General features: G+C 38.7%; 1 protein-coding gene across 5 annotated transcripts in view; it reads right to left on the bottom strand.

Annotated features, from left to right (window-relative positions):
• dmd.3 (LOC105946662) overlaps positions 1-16,625 on the bottom strand; it is a 1,093,908-nt gene that overhangs the window by 14,680 nt on the left and 1,062,603 nt on the right. For all 5 annotated transcript variants that reach the window (XM_031897001.1, XM_031896997.1, XM_031896998.1 and 2 more), the window contains 3 exons: positions 13,954-14,112; positions 12,813-13,056; positions 10,002-10,125 (listed from right to left, as the gene is read on the bottom strand). In XM_031897001.1, coding sequence (XP_031752861.1) covers positions 10,002-10,125; positions 12,813-13,056; positions 13,954-14,112 — 527 coding nt within the window. The remainder of the gene's footprint in view (positions 1-10,001; positions 10,126-12,812; positions 13,057-13,953; positions 14,113-16,625) is intronic.

The raw sequence follows: 16,625 nt of genomic DNA, 5'->3' as shown, positions 1-16,625 counted from the left end.
TTGTTTTGTTATATAAAAATTCAGAGTAAAGGCAGTGCGCCAATGTTTGCCCTTTAACATTCTGTAAGAATGAATAAATACAAAACCAAATGAGCAATAAGTGCTAAGAAAAATTACTGAAGGAATTTACCTAATCAGGATGGCCCTTTTATTGCACTAAAGGTTTTGGTCAGTGATTAGACCAATTTGTAAGCAGTGTTTATGTGTTTATGGACAAGGACACGTCGATATTTGTTCTAATGACTTTCACATGTTTCAGGAAGATTTCAGTTCCTTCATTTGCCCTAGTCTCCTAAAGTAAATGAAGCATTAACATGTCCTAGACACGACTTGTCTGCCAAAGAGTTCTTGGTATGTTTCCAGCAGAAGAGGTTACCTTGTAGCTATGACATAATACGGTTACTTAAGCTGCAATTCTCTGCCATCTCTTTATTTTCTACTTGCTAGGACTCAGTTTCCTTTGAAGAAAACACTGCAATTTTTCAAACAGTATCGCATATTTTAAGATTCAGCAATCAAAAATGAAAATAATCTATCCAAGGTATATTGAACGAGTCTTTCTCTGTTCTAGTGGTGCTCAAGAATATAAGTTACCACAAACAAACATGCTTATTTGAAATCTTTTTTTTATAGTCACTAGGCAGAAGATCCCTGTTTCTCATTTTTACACCTTGCAGGAAAAACCCCCCAGTGCTGGCTAAAGGTGGCCATACACGTGTAGCGGCACCAATGACGGGCCTGGCTGACCGAATATGGCCTGAAATCGGCCAGGTTAAAACATTTAGTCGGATCGGCTCTTTGATGCGGTCCCCAATCCAACTTCTCCTATGGCCATCTCCCCAGGGCCAGACGACTGAATTAGCCCGCTTGGATCTAAAGAGGTATGGCCATTTATTCACTTAAACCTGAGTGTGGGCGATAATGTAGAACTACAGGTATAGAATCTATTAGAGGGAATGCTTGGGGATGGGGTTTCTGGGTAAGGATTTTCTCTGTAATTTGGATCTCCTTACCATAAGTCTGGTAAAAATCATTTAAACATTAAATTAACCCAGTAGGACTGTTTTGCCTCCAATATGGATTCATGCAGCTTATTTGGGATCAAGTGCATGGTACTGTTTTATTATCATAAGGAAATCATTTGAATTCAAACTATTTGTTTAAAATGGATTCTATGGGAGATTGACGTTCTGTAATTAGGAGCTTTCTGGATAACAAGTTTACAGATAAGGGATCCCATACCTTTAATATATCGTTTCCTAAAATAAGGTATCTCAATCTTTTCAGCATTGTTCTGCATACAAAGATGCTGCAACTCATAAACCACCCAAACTGTTTCAGTACACAAAAGCACGTTCTATTTTTATCCTGCAGTCCATGAATGTGTTTGAATTTCAATGTCTTCGCAGATTGCTCACCATGCTAACACCTGAAGCACATGAATTCTCATTACAATATTCAGAAAACCGAACGAGCAACAGTAAGCATATAAAATTGCTGTATGATTAGTGTTTGGAGGCATTAAGCCTTTCCAGGCATTTCTGATGCATTCGAAAGGGCTGTTCTGGCAGTCTGCAATGGTAGCAGGACGCTTCGTCTTCTCTGCCTTTCCCTTACTGTGAACGTAACAAGTTAACTGTAATTAGTTTAACTTAAAGTGTTCATAATTTTCCACTATATGGTTAAAGGGGAAATAAACAACTGTTTATTTTTGTGTTTGTTGTTGCACTCAAAAATGTGAAACCAAAGACACTAATGCTAGATTCTACCTTTTTGGTTCTTCAGAGAAATTGTTTAAGAGGTAGTAGATAGTTAATCACACTAGTCTACCCAGTATAATCAATTCCTCCATATCTTTAAACCTGAGACTCAAGAAGAAATAAGAGGAAGGTAGGGGCATGTGTATAGAGAGTAGGAGTAGGAGAATTTGCACAGTTAATAAGGTAATCATCGTCTTGCCGGGGAAATTCGAAAAAACCATCAGCAGACATCATCCCTCGGCTAACAATCATGTCCTGTCTAGAGAACACCGTCCTGGAATTCCCAGTGGGAACGTTTTATGCTCAGTAGTTTGAATCATCTTCATACTTTAATATGAAAAGTTTTTTGTATTAAAACGATAAGCCGAGCACAGTGTTCTATTTATCTGCATCAGACTGAGCATAGCTATATATTGCCCCATTGGAGCTTTGCTTGTGAGTGGACAATACAAGAAGTGAAAATATCTGAATATTGTAAAATATGATATACAGTCTGTGGCATTCAATTTATAGGAAGAGTTACCAGCCAATTCGAAAAAACCGTAATACACATTGCTGGGGTGCAGTGACTCCATTTTAATTAAATGCACTCAGTACAGCCCTGTGAGCTGGATTTTCTACATGACTGATTTTTCATATGATCTGGTAACCTTAAAGGACAAGGTAATCCGGATTCCCAAAATGTTAGCCATCCCCCTCCCCAGTAAATCCTATTACTAAGTTATTGGATACAGTGACTGAAGGATTACCAGTTATATTGGAGTGATGCCTATGGAGTGTTGGGTGTAAGAACGATATTTATATGCACCAGTGGTGGGACTTTCATCAGATGCTGCCAGAAGCTTACTATATATAGGACCATCTGCAAATTAATTATGTATCAGGCACTAAAGAGTAATTTAAAAAAAAATTCAGGACAGGTCTCACCCCAAAATTCTTCCAACCTTCCCCTACTGCTAACACAAGCAAATATATACAGTCCAGACATTGCCAACAAACCTTTACTGCATTAGTATAAGAAAATTGCTTACAGTTAATATATTACAGCCTTGAAAGCTCAAGAAAAGGAAGCATACAAATAATTTTGTTATATTATAGCATTTGTTTGTTACAACACAGACTGGCAGAGTCTCGATAGACGAATATATTGTATAGTGTCAGAGAAGGTATATGGGAGGCAGAGTATGATAAAACATTATTTGAGACAAGATGTAGCAAAAGTCATGCATTATACTAAACCCCCTAAGGAACACTTAATAAAATACAAAACAAAATCTAGATCTTGATTAAATTATGTAAGTATATGCCCAAGGTTGAATGTGAGTGACAGTTCTGCAATGTCTCTGGAAGGCTCAGTCTCTCAGACAACTCACAATATACTGCATAAAAGTCATTAGTGTTTCTATCCTTCAAATATTTCCATTATTACACAAGAGAAATAGAATAATCATAGACCTAGTGATTGCTACTCTCTGTAATTACACTTCCATTTCAGATTTTTAATAATCTACAACCATGCTACTGCTACAACAGACACTAGCTTAAAGAGGAAAAGCCATGATTGGTTCATAAATATGCAAAATAATAATAATAATAGTCACAGAGAGAGAACAAGCACAGTTATAATTGTGTGCAGAGCTGCCCACAGTGCCTGTCCTGCAGTCCTTTACAATAAAAGTTTTGTGTCTAAATCCAAGGCACAGTAAAGGGAAACTAAGGCCCTGGCATATTATGGATTAAATAATAGTAGCAAGGAACAAGCAAATTGCTGTTGTACTTCATTACTATGACCAGTATATCCCTGTGTAGTACCTGTCTAATAGATGGCTGATATTACAAGTAGATAGGATCCAGTAAGCGTTCATCTACAAATAAGTATTGGGGAGAAGCACAGAGGGAACACCTAATGAACAAGGCTGTTGTTAGGGGAAGCAGTACAGCAGCCCTACATCTTACTGGCAACACATACAGTATTATAAGGTTTAATGCTTTTAGCTGCCCTTTAAAGAGAAAGGCCCAAGGCTCTCCCTGCACCACCATTAATAAAAGTTCAGTGGCAATACCAAAAGCCTCCCTTTATTTTATATATGACAGAGAGAAAAAGATTAATGAATAAATATAAATAGATGTTTAAAAATAGCCCATCCCTTTCCCCTTCAATTGTATGGGAAATCAATATTCACCGAAGGGCTCTGTATAATACTGAAGATGACTTTGCAATCATATGGATTGTCAAAAGCTAAAGTACATCCCTGTCGCCATGGAAATAATGATTCAGACTACTGAGCATAAAACGTTCCCACTGGGAATTCCAGGACGATGTTCTCTAGTCAGGACATGATTGTTAGCCGAGGGATGATGTCTGCTGATGGTTCTTTCGAATTTCCCCTGCAAGGCGATGATTACCTTATTAACTGTGCAAATTCTCCTACGCTCTCTAAAAGGGTCTGCGATGAGACAAAGAATTCTTCATAATATAAGTAAACAATATCAGGATAGTGTATTGGTAGAAAGTGTGAAAAATATTGCGCAATTGCAACTTTAAACAGAAAAAAACCCCAAAAAGTTTAAAGACACACAGTGCTGCTTGTAGCCAGTTACTTGTGGCGGCTACTGCAATAGACAATACTGATCAGTATTGTCTAAAAATATGTTGTCTGGATGGCACCATATGTTGCTCCAAAACCTATATATTTTGTTCAGCATTAATGGTGCTCAGATGTGCAAACCACCCCCAGTGCTAATGCACCCCCATACCATCATGGGTGCTGACTTTTCAGCTGTGCGTTGGTAACAAGCCAGATCATGTTTATATATGGGTTCTACTTTACATGGTCAATCTTTAACTGGCATATGTGGATCCAGTGATGAAATGTGTTCCCAGACAATGGATTTTAGAAGTATTCCTGAGCTCATGCTGTGATTCCCACTACAGAATTGTGTCTATTTTAATGCAGTTGGACCTGAGGGCCTGAATATCACAGCCATTGAATACTAGAGCTTTAGGCTAGTGATGTGCAGGTCAAAAATCAAAAACTTGACGTGCACCCAATGCTAACCTTCCTCTGCTCTCAACTCAACAGAGTGAAGGTCCCCATACACAGGCCGATTCTAGCTGCCGATATTGGTCCCTTAGACCGATTCGGCGTCTAATCAGCCCGTGTATGGGGACTACCGATGGGCTTGCCTGACCTATATCTGGCCTGAAATCGGACAGATCTCGATTGGGCAGGTTAGAAAATCTAGTCGGATCGGGGACCGCATCGACTCGTTAATGCGGTCCCCAAACCGACTGCCCCATTGCCGCCCCAGGGCCAACCGATCGAATTAGCCTACATGCTCCCTGGTATCGCCCACCCATAGGTGGGGATATTGAGTGAAGATCCACTTGCTTGGTGATCTCGCCAAACGAGCGAATCTTAACGTGTATGGGCACCTTTAGGCACCTTTATAGATCTGTGCCTGACCTGCCCTATCTCTGATATCATGAAGGGGATGAGGTAGGTGCCAACCTTTTTTTTTTTTAAACATGTTGCAGGCATCAAATTTAAAATGAGCAGGTGTTTTGCAATTAAATATTATAAATAATAGATATATTAAATATTTTAATGATTTGCAAACCATTCCATTCTCTTTTTATTTACACATAGTGTCCCACCTATTTTTTGGGAAATTGGGGTTGAAAACTCCTTTCTGAACCATATAATGATATGTGACTCCACAGAGCTATATAAAGCAGCAAAACTGTTCCCTTAGGGCAGATTGTCCAACTGGAGGCCAGTGGCCTGGATGAGATACTACCCAATGCCTATCTATGATATATAGGTTTCTTTGCATGACTTCATCATTTTATATCAGTCCACAAACCAATATCATTTACTTGTCCCTGTAGATGGGAAAAGTTGGACAGCACTGCCTTAGGGTTTTAGTACAATGGGAATGTTTTGAGCAGCTTATTTACTCAACATTAACCCCCCCCCCCCCCCCATTTCATGGTTAAGCAGAGATGGAGGGATTCTCCGTCTACTACTAAACACCAGGTAAATTTCTGGGCATCAGCTCCTGCTAAGAACCAGAGAGTGAAAAAAGACATTTTTCTAGGGTGCCTCTTTCACTACAACATAAATGCAGTTATTTAAGTAATTCTGTATAACATTTAAAAAGCTCTTAGGCAATTCTATACACAGTGAACCAGATAGGAATATTTCTGGATGGGCAGCTTCTGAAGGTTTTACTAAAATAAGAGCTGGAAGTAGATTATATGGTAGAAGACAACAAAGTTGAGAGGGAAGTCCTCCTAGTGGAAAGTTGATACGTGGGTAGGAGTGGAGGGACTGGGAACAAGGAATGCAACAAAGTTAATAGAAATAAAATACTTAACTTTTTTCAAGCTGTTGGTATACATTCTCAAACCCACAAACCACACATACAGTGGCTTGCAAAAGTATTCGGCCCCCTTGAACTTTTCCACATTTTGTCACATTACAGCCACAAACATGAATCAATTTTATTGGAATTCCACGTGAAAGACCAATACAAAGTGGTGTACACGTGAGAAGTGGAACGAAAATCATACATGATTCCAAACATTTTTTACAAATAAATAACTGCAAAGAAGGGTGTGCGTAATTATTCAGCCCCCTTTGGTCTGAGTGCAGTCAGTTGCCCATAGACATTGCCTGATGAGTGCTAATGACTAAATAGAGTGCCCCTGTGTGTAATCTAATGTCAGTACAAATACAGCTGCTCTGTGACGGCCTCAGAGGTTGTCTAAGAGAATATTGGGAGCAACAACACCATGAAGTCCAAAGAACACACCAGAGAGGTCAGGGATAAAGTTATTGAGAAATTTAAAGCAGGTTTAGGCTACAAAAAGATTTTCAAAGCCTTGAACATCCCAAGAAGTCCCATTTGCAGTTTGCCACAAGCCATGTGGGGGACACAGCAAACATGTGGAAGAAGGTGCTCTGGTCAGATGAGACCAAAATGGAACTTTTTGCCCAAAATGCAAAACGCTATGTGTGGCGGAAAACTAACACTGCACATCACTTTGAACACACCATCCCCACTGTCAAATATGGTGGTGGCAGCATTATGCTCTGGGGGTGCTTCTCTTCAGCAGGGACAGGGAAGCTGGTCAGAGTTGATGGGAAGATGGATGGAGCCAAATACAGGGCAATCTTGGAAGAAAACCTCTTGGGTCTGCAAAGACTGAGACTGGGTGGAGGTTCACCTTCCAGCAGGACAACGACCCTAAACATAAAGCCAGGGCAACAATGGAATGGTTTAAAACAAAACATATCCATGTGTTAGAATGGCCCAGCAAAGTCCAGATCTAAATCCAGTCGAGAATCTGTGGCAAGATCTGAAAACTGCTGTTCACAAAAGCTGTCCATCTAATCTGACTGAGCTGGAGCTGTTTTGCAAAGAAGAATGGGCAAGGATTTCAGTCTCTAGATGTGCAAAGCTGGTAGAGACATACCCTAAAAGACTGGCAGCTGTAATTGCAGCAAAAGGTGGTTCTACAAAGTATTGACTCAGGGGGCTGAATAATTACGCACACCCCACTTTGCAGTTATTTATTTGTAAAAAATGTTTGGAATCATGTATGATTTTCGTTCCACTTCTCACGTGTACACCACTTTGTATTGATCTTTCACGTGGAATTCCAATAAAATTGATTCATGTTTGTGGCTGTAATGTGACAAAATGTGGAAAAGTTCAAGGGGGCCGAATACTTTTGCAAGCCACTGTATACGCAAAAGAAAGAACAAATGCATATAGCTTAATGTGTCAGAAACAAATTGCAAGGATATAAATGGGGACTTGCATATTACTGAAATGCCACTGGGAATTCCACACCACAAGAAAATAAACTCCTGATTTTTAACCTTACACTATAGAATAATCTAAATCAAAATGTGTGAATTGAGTAGCAGGTTCTCGTGGGAAGAGTTTGCAGTGTGCTAGCTGTGGGAAAAACACAAGCAATTCATACTTTATGTATTACAGATGCTTAAAGGAAAGAATAAACCAATTTCTAGGTTAGGTTTGTGGTCTACTAATCTTGCCATATATAAACAGTTAAGTATGAGGGCTTAGCTCTTTGTGTGAAGACTATATTTCTATATTTAAAGTAGTTACTCTACATAAGATGACATGTTGCTGTTTCAGGAGATTTTCTCTCCACAGACAATAACAATAAACAAAGAATCTTGAAGTCTATGTGGAAATGCAATAATACAAAGCAATGTCTGGTACACAAAGCAAATTATAAGCATAAAGTTCCAATAGATATTTCTCACCTCCTGGTTTATTTAAATCCTTAGAAATAACTTCAAAAACCAATGAGACAGCGTTTCAAGCGTGACTGCCAGCAAAGCATACACCATAGCACATTATAAACTGTTTCAGCACTGTGGCAGTCCACCCACACAACACATTCGCACAGCTTAGAACTAACCATGCCCCATTCAGGAAGAAGCTTAAAAAATCCAGAGGAACTGCTTGAGAAAAGGTAAAAATAACTTCAGCAAGAACCAAGCCCTTATTGAGAAGCTAAACAATGAAAATATAGACGCACACAAAAGTAGCCTTCAAGAAAATCATTAGGTGGTTCAAAAAAGGTATCCGAGTTTAAAAATGCAGTCATTTTTAGGGGAAAACACTGCTTGTCATTGCAAAAATCACTGCAATGTGCTTCTGCTATGAATGCCATTTCAGATATATTTATAACTGATTTATATATGTTCTGCAGGATATTACTGGTTAGAATAAAAAGCATGAGTCACTACATTAGTAAGTGCAAAGCTTACTCTGCAGCATTGTCTCCCACCCTGTAACTTGCCTTGTCTCATACACAGTTCTACTAATATTGTGTAGCTTTATAAATAAACTGATCAAGGTAAGTTATTGTTTCTCAGGTAACAATCAAAGTCCAAAGACATAAGCAGAGATTCAAAAACAGGTTTAATACAACCCTAATCCCACTGTTATATTGGTCAATGACTGGTTAGATGCTCATTAGTGATGTAGCGAACATCGCCGAAAATGTTCGCGAACTTTCGCCAAAACTCGCGAATATTCGCGAACTTTGCGAACCCCATAGACTTCAATGGGAAGGCGAACTTTAAAACCTAGAAAAGCCATTTCTGGCCAGAAAACTGATTTTAAAGTTGTTTAAAGGGTGCCACGACCTGGGCAGTGGCATGCAGGAGGGGGATCAAGCAAAAATTTCTCTGAAAAATACTTTGTAAAAAAACCGCCAAAAAAAACGCCAAAAATTAACGGCAAAAAAAAAAAAAAACGCCAAAAAAAAAAAAAAAACCGCCAAAAAAAACGCAAGCTATTCCTATGTATATGCATAGGCGATAAAACGCGGTGGAAAAACCAAGGCGAAAAAACGCGGCGCCAAAAAAACCCGCGGCGAACCCAAAGTGGCGAACATCGGCAAAAGTCCACGAATTTACGCGAACACCCGATGTTCGCGCGAATTAGTTCGCCAGCGAACAGTTCGCTACATCTCTAATGCTCATGGGCTAATTTGGTGTTGTATATTCAACAGAGTTGAGAGGGGTGTCCTTAAGTAGGGCTTGATGAGGCTGATGAGATGCTAACATCTTGCAATGCACACTGTAAGAGAGTGCACACTGCACACTGCAAGAGAGTGCTGGCCCTTATAAAATTATATATTATATATTTATATTTATATTGCAAACCCAGGGTGGCACTCTGCTTCAGCTCTTACCTTTCTCAAGGTCCCGATGGGGACCGAAAGGTAACGTTGGCTGTTCATGCGTTTTTAATACATGATTGATGATTTTGGAATATAACTCGGTGTTGCTGGTCTTTTTTTGGATATTTAAATCATTTACCTTGCACTCGAGGTGAGTGCCACCCTGGGTTTCGCTATATAAATATATATTATATATACATACACAAACAATTATTTTGTATTTTTAACATACTTAGTTGAGTTAGTGGCTTACGAATTACATCACTGCAGTATCAAACATTTTCTATCATTTTCTACAGTGCATGTGTTTAAAGCTAATTTCTGACTATTTCTGAGAGTATTTACTTATATTCTTTTAAAGCAGCAGATCTTAGACAATTCAACATTGTTGAAGAATAACAAAATAAGTTATTATTTCTAATATCACAGCATTCATAAAGTTTGTTGGTGAAGGGAAAAAAAAGCCAATGATATCCGTATAAAAAACATTCATGTTTAAGACCTACCCATGCTTTCTGATGTCTGACTGCCAACTACACGAAGCAACATAGGCTGGCTGCTCTCTGATCTCTGCAGCGAGGAAGTAGGAGAAGAATACGTTGTACCATTCACCTTTGCCTCTGCTTGCGGCTAAAACGAAAACAAGTGAAAGAAAGTTCTATTTGCAGGTTACAGCAGTCAAATTATAACTGGGTTCTATATTTCCATCCTAAACATTGAATGCTAGGTATAGCATTTGTCCCAAATAATAATAACAACAAGATATTTAGTTCCATGTGTATTAACCAAACATCATCAGTAAATCTGTGCTCCCCCCAAGATCTGTGCTTGGATAGTAATGTTTTTAGACACAACATGCAATAATGACAGAATATCTGCATTCCTGCATTATCATTTCAGTATAATGAAGTTCCAATCATATTTAACATTTACTTCTCATGCACAGTTTTGCCCTTTGTCAGTTTAATATTCATACAGACTAAAAGACTTGGTCATGCATATTAAGTGGTTTTAAAGGGCCACAATGCATTCATTATGTTTCCTTATACAGTTATCTAAAGGAAATAATATTTATTTTCCATTGGCTTTCTTTTATCCAAGCTTTAGAGACAACATTACTGTCTTAGCTTGCAGTTTTAGCTTTGTCTTAACAGCTAATGTATCTCTAATCCTTCTGATATGTTATAATTCCTTTATAAGGTGCCAGAATTGGCATAATCGAGTGGTTCAGTAGCCCAACATCAGGGCAGAGGGTGCAATGGTAAGTTGATTGAGCGCTCACTGTGAGCAAACACAATAAGAGTCACAGTAAGGTGACGCCAATAAAGCTGCAGCCCAACCTACTAGGTATAGTACCCTTATCAGCTGCCGTGTACACTGCCTAGCCCTTTCTAATGCTGACAGTGGGTCAGTTAAAAAAGGCAGTCATGGCTACTTAGGGCTGTGGCACATGGGGAGATTTCCTCTCAAGGCAACTTCCGTAATTTCGGGGAAATCGTGGCGCTGCGTATGCCATCCCGCCGGTGGGATAGTATTTCGGGGAGACTAGTCACCCGTGACAAGGGAGATTTGTCGCGAGCGACTAGTCTCTCCATCTGCCACAGCCCTTACGAGCAGCTGCCACAAACTACTGGAATGACATGATTTGTAGATAGTAAGGTCGTTGCCAAGTCATTTTAAGTTAATCTTTTTGAAAATAATATTTTAAGCTGAAGCTCGCCATAGCCAAAATACATCTTTCTGGCTATACAACCAAACAATTAGATCGCGGAATGGGGCCTCTTCTATTTCCATCTTGGCTTATGAGGATTTTACTGCCAATATACTAAAAATTTTAAATATATATATTTTTATAACTATGGCATATATCATGTAGACACTAGGGGGGAGATTTATTCAAACGCTTCGAGTGTATTTTCGCCGATTTTTTCACGGTTGCGTGACTTTTTTGTACGCCCGTGCGAAAAATTCGGAAAGGTTCTGCCGCTGTTGACAATCGTTACAAAAAATGTGTGACTTTAGGATCGCCAATACGATATTATCGTGACTAATACGATTTTTTCGTAAGCATTTTCGTGATATTTGCGATCTTCAGAAATTATCGTATCCAATCTGAATTCTTCCCATTCGGGATTCGAACTCGTGTTTTAATGAATCAGCCCCTAGGAGTCATTTGTTACAGACATTGTGTGAGTTTTTTGTTAGGGTCTCATGTTCCACAGTGACCAGGAACATTTATGCCCTCTTCTATTCATATTCCTGCATCTCTTTCAAACCACTGCCCTATTGCTATATTAAATTGGACCCTAGTAAAAAAAAGCACTCTAAATTAACTTTTAGTGTGATGTAAAGGCAAACAAACCCTTTAAGAGAAGTTGCTGGAAAAGCTCTATTAATTTTTACCAACTTTTGAGGTAGTTTACCTACTCATTAAATGTACAATTTTGGCTCAACTACAAATCCATGTCAGCACTATCCAAAGTAAACAAAGACAGGGGAAACATCCTTAGTTATTTTTATTCTAGTATCTGCTATAGTAAGGCTTTAATAAAGATGACAATTGAATTGAAGGACTTTTTATGAGAAAAAGATTGCTAATTAAGATTATATTATCATTACCAAAATTAACCATGACCCACATTGATAAAAAGCAAAGTGGAAAAATAAAATGTTAAAGTTTGATGTCTAGCTTTTGATCACTGGAATAAAGAACAGGATAACGTCTTTTAACTGTCAAAGTTAAATTAGGTAACATTTGCATTTGCAAGTCAACAAACTTCTGAACAAACAGAAAGACTGTTGGTACATAGGAATGGCATGAAGGTTCAGATACTAATTGGGCAAAAAGATGACAAACAAACCATGCCATTCAGTAGAATGATCAGTTGGAAATTTCTGCAGCACCTGTGAATTTTCATGGATATCTTGTTGAAAAGTAGACTAGTCTACCAGATAGTACCTAAACCTGCCCCCTTATACATTCTTTTATTAGTTAGTATGAAAAACCTCTACCCCTTATTATATACTAAAACTAGAGGCAAACCAGTCTTTAAGACCAGTTCTTCGGTCAGCAACATAATCTGCCCAAGAAAATTCTACATCAGGAAGGAGATATGTATGATGACCAAAGGAAATTTGGAACCAACAAACACAAACAGCACTTCACTTTTTTTTTATAATAATATTAGATTTGTAACTAAACCACCATAATGAGAGGTGAAACATGGTGGCAAGAGGTTGCAAGTTGCTGATTAGCACTACAGTAACCACAATCTGTGAGCAGACAACTAGAAATGGCCAAGGACAACATGTCGTACTTGCTCCAGCAGCTGTCTCAGTCGATGCAACTGGGATTCTAATTGTTTGTTGTGATCCTCTAAGATCTGCATCCTGGCTTCCAAGCGCCCCTTGTGCTGGCGTAGTAGCTTGGCTTCAGCAATGAGCTCAGCATCCCGCTGGCTCTGTGGGGAGGATGGCATCATTTCAGGAGGAGAAGGCAGAGGAGACAATCCCTTGTGATCATGTTGCTCCTTCAATCTATCATATTCCGACTGCAAATTCCTGTTAGCGTAAACAAATAACTTGACTAACACATTAAAATATGCAAACAATAAGGCATGTTGTGTAACCAAATTTATATGCCATTAAGGATGTGAGCAGAGGGTGTTTTGTCCCCAAAATAAATGTACTTTGAACCAGTACTATATAACATTTTCTTCTTTGGGAACTTGCTTATTTGACACTTGGAAGTACATACTCATTATGCAAATAGAATTGGCTTAGGTTAAACATTTATGTGCACAAGTGATTAAGAACAGCTTCTTTGTTAGTCAGGGATACCAGGGAGTATTTGAGCGTACATACAGTTGTTCCACTGCCAACAGTAACCAGCTGTTAGCTTCTCATTGCAAACTTTTAATTATGAGAGCCATACACATGATAAACTCTTGGGCTGGTCTAAAAAATGACAGTCATAACCCTTACATATTAAAATGGAGGAATTAAAAAGATTCCCTGCATGGAAAGCATACTGTATTGGTGATTACAGCTTCTGTGATTTGGTGAATTGGTGAAATACTTCCTATAGACAAAAAAAGTAATTAGCTTAACCTTTCCGTATCTTAACAAAAGTTGGAGTTTCATTTTTTTTTGTTTGTCTTTATTATTTCCCCTGTTGTCTGTATAATAAAATGTCAGTTTTACAAACTAGAATGGACTGTGAAAAAAGAGTTACCACAATTTTAATATATGGAACATGTATTAATGCAGATTGAATCTGATAACAGGATGCTTTAGCAGCAATGACATGGTGCTCTGGTTGTCACATGACTGCACTTGGAATAAATATGAACAGAGCAGTCAATAGCAATGCACAAAACATGTCTGGGGTGGTTAGCGACATCTCTAAACTCAATATTGCTAGGATCAAAGGACATTTCTGAAATAAATTGAACTAACTTGTTTTCTTCTTCCAGGTCAGCAAGGATCCTCTCAAGCTCTCCTCGTTCCTCACTCTCCAAAGAAATAAGAATCTGAGCAGGGCTGCGAGGCTGACTCAGAGGGGATTCTTGGTTCAAGCTTTGGCAGTAGTGCTGGATGAGCAAATGCTCGTCATCTCTAAGGAACACAGAAATATTACATTTGCAACCCCTATATATATATATATATATTTATTCAGATCAGGCAGCTCAGAAACATACATCTATACATCTTTATGACTGAATAGCAATTTGCACCTTTGATACCCAATTATGTTCTACCTCCCACACTATATTTTCACTTTTATTAACATGAATTCACAATATGCAATTAAAATTCTTACTTTAATTTTACTGGGTTCATTATTTTGAACAATCTTATCTCCTAATCACACATAAAAGTTCATTATACTAACTTGTCCCTAAGTAATATACAAGGGAAAATACCAGGTTTTACTTTTTTAGATCTTTGAAAACTGTGGGTTCATTTTAAAAACAAAGAAGAGACAAAAAAAGACACTGTTTATCAGTGTTGTCAGGCTTATTTGGTTCAAGCTCCCACACTTTAGCTCTTAAAGGACATGTAAACCTTACACATAAAAATGTAATCAGTGAATAGCCTCTTGGAAATCTTTCAATACCTGCCACACTGGTTGTCCAGAGGTTAATAGGAAGGCTACAACATCCCCTTAATCACTTAGATTTCCTTCTCCCCCTGTAACCCACTCGGCCCTCTCCCTCAGGAACTTGCTTTGACTTCTGGCTTGTGGGCAAGCTCAGTTGTTCTAAGCTCAGATTACTAAACACGCCCCCCAGTCTAGCAACCAGTGAAGAGATGGCATTGCTGGTTGCCATAGAAACTCAGCCTTAGCTGTCCGCATCACTTTTTTTCTCCTAACTTTCTCTCCTGTACTCAGCTCAAACAAAGTAAAACTTTTATCAGTCAGTTCTGTATTCTTGATTAAATCAAGTGTGTGTATGCTGTTTGCAGATTTAAATGTATCCGATTATGTATAGAGGAAAAATGGCCACCAGATGAAAGCTGCTATTTGCTTTAGGAAAATGTGATGCTGCTGGCAAACAGAAGGGGTATATGCAGTTCAAATTATGCCATTTGGGTGGGGGAGACATGCCCAACTGATATACATTGAAGGCAAATGTAGGCTGTACATGTCCTTTAAGAAAGATACAAATGAAAAACACTGATAAATCAGTTAGTTGGCAATGATACTGGAATAATAATGGAGTTTATTTAGCTTTTGCCAAAAGAAAACAGTAAATGTGTGTAGGTGACCTACTGCACTACCTACTCTAGTACTGACATTCACAATGTTGCAATAAAGTCATACATTCCTGTTAAGCAGTTTTATAGCCTAGATTTTCTGCTGTTCTAGCTTCAAAATGATACCAGTTGCCAAAATCATATTAAGGCTGTACCAAATATAAACTAGGATTTAAATGGGGGAAAACACTTCTCAGGCATTTTCCAACAAGTGACTGCAGTCCTTAAAGACGTTCTGAATGGTTTACTGCACAATAATAAAATGCGTTTTTGTTGGACAGTAGACATTTTCTGTTTGCAGTTATCATATAGTCAAAAATTAAATAAACAAATATCAGTAATTCACTGTATAGGTAATAGTGCACTAAATGCCAGGTTGTCACTTTGCTTCCATCTAAACTGCACATTAGGAAGATACATAACATTTATTTAGTAGCAGAAGCCATTTATCTTGTTCATGTGATGCTGTTTAAAATGTATTGTATTTGCATTAAGTCCAGTCTATAGTTTGATAAAGCAGTATGTCAGCTGTAATAATCATTTCATCACCTCCCACGCCTGTCCTGTAAATGTGATGCATTAATCTAAATTACAACAGGACAAGCAAGCTAAAAAGGGCAAGCTCTTAATATGAACACTTGGATCTGCTAATGGACAGATCAGATTGTGCCACTGATACACCTCTAAGTAATCTGGCTTGCATCACATTATAAAGATAGTAAAAAGACAAAACAAAATACCTTAATCACCATTTCTAGTTTTCTCTTAAGGTGGCCATACACGCACCGATAATATCGTACGAAACCTCGTTTCGTACCATATTCGGTGCGTGTATGGTATGTCGGCGAGTCGACCGATATCGCAGGAAGCTGCTGCAGTTTGAAAATTTTGATCGGGCGCCATAGGAGGCGCCTGATCAAAATCTCCCTTCAGCGCTGAATCAGCAGAAGGAGGTAGAAATCCTATTGTTTCTACCTCCTTACCTGCCGATTCAGCCCTGAATAGTGTGTGGCGGATCTGACGATGTTTCGTGCAACCAATGGTCGCATGAAACATCGTCAGATCGCCACGTGTATGGCCAGCTTTAGGCTAGTGTTACATGGGATGTTTGCACTCCAGTGGAAAACAACGGCAATCAAAACACCCCTCTCTACCTTTTACTGCTTATGATGGTATTCATTAAGAAATGAATACCACTTGAGCAATCATTCTGGAAAGTAGGTCTGGGGCAAGTTGTCCACCTCTGTTCTCAGAGATGGCAAACTTGTTGCACTCAGATGTTGTTAAACATTCTCCCGGAATGTACTGACACAGGTTGTCAAGGAGGCTAGTTAATTGTATTAAGCAGCTTGAGAGCCTTGGGTCACAAG

This window comes from Xenopus tropicalis, chromosome 2 (assembly GCF_000004195.4).
Source record: "Xenopus tropicalis strain Nigerian chromosome 2, UCB_Xtro_10.0, whole genome shotgun sequence".
Classification (NCBI taxonomy): Eukaryota; Metazoa; Chordata; class Amphibia; order Anura; family Pipidae; genus Xenopus; species Xenopus tropicalis.
The sequence above is the reverse complement of the archived record's forward strand: the minus strand, read 5'-3'. Positions and strand labels throughout refer to the sequence as shown.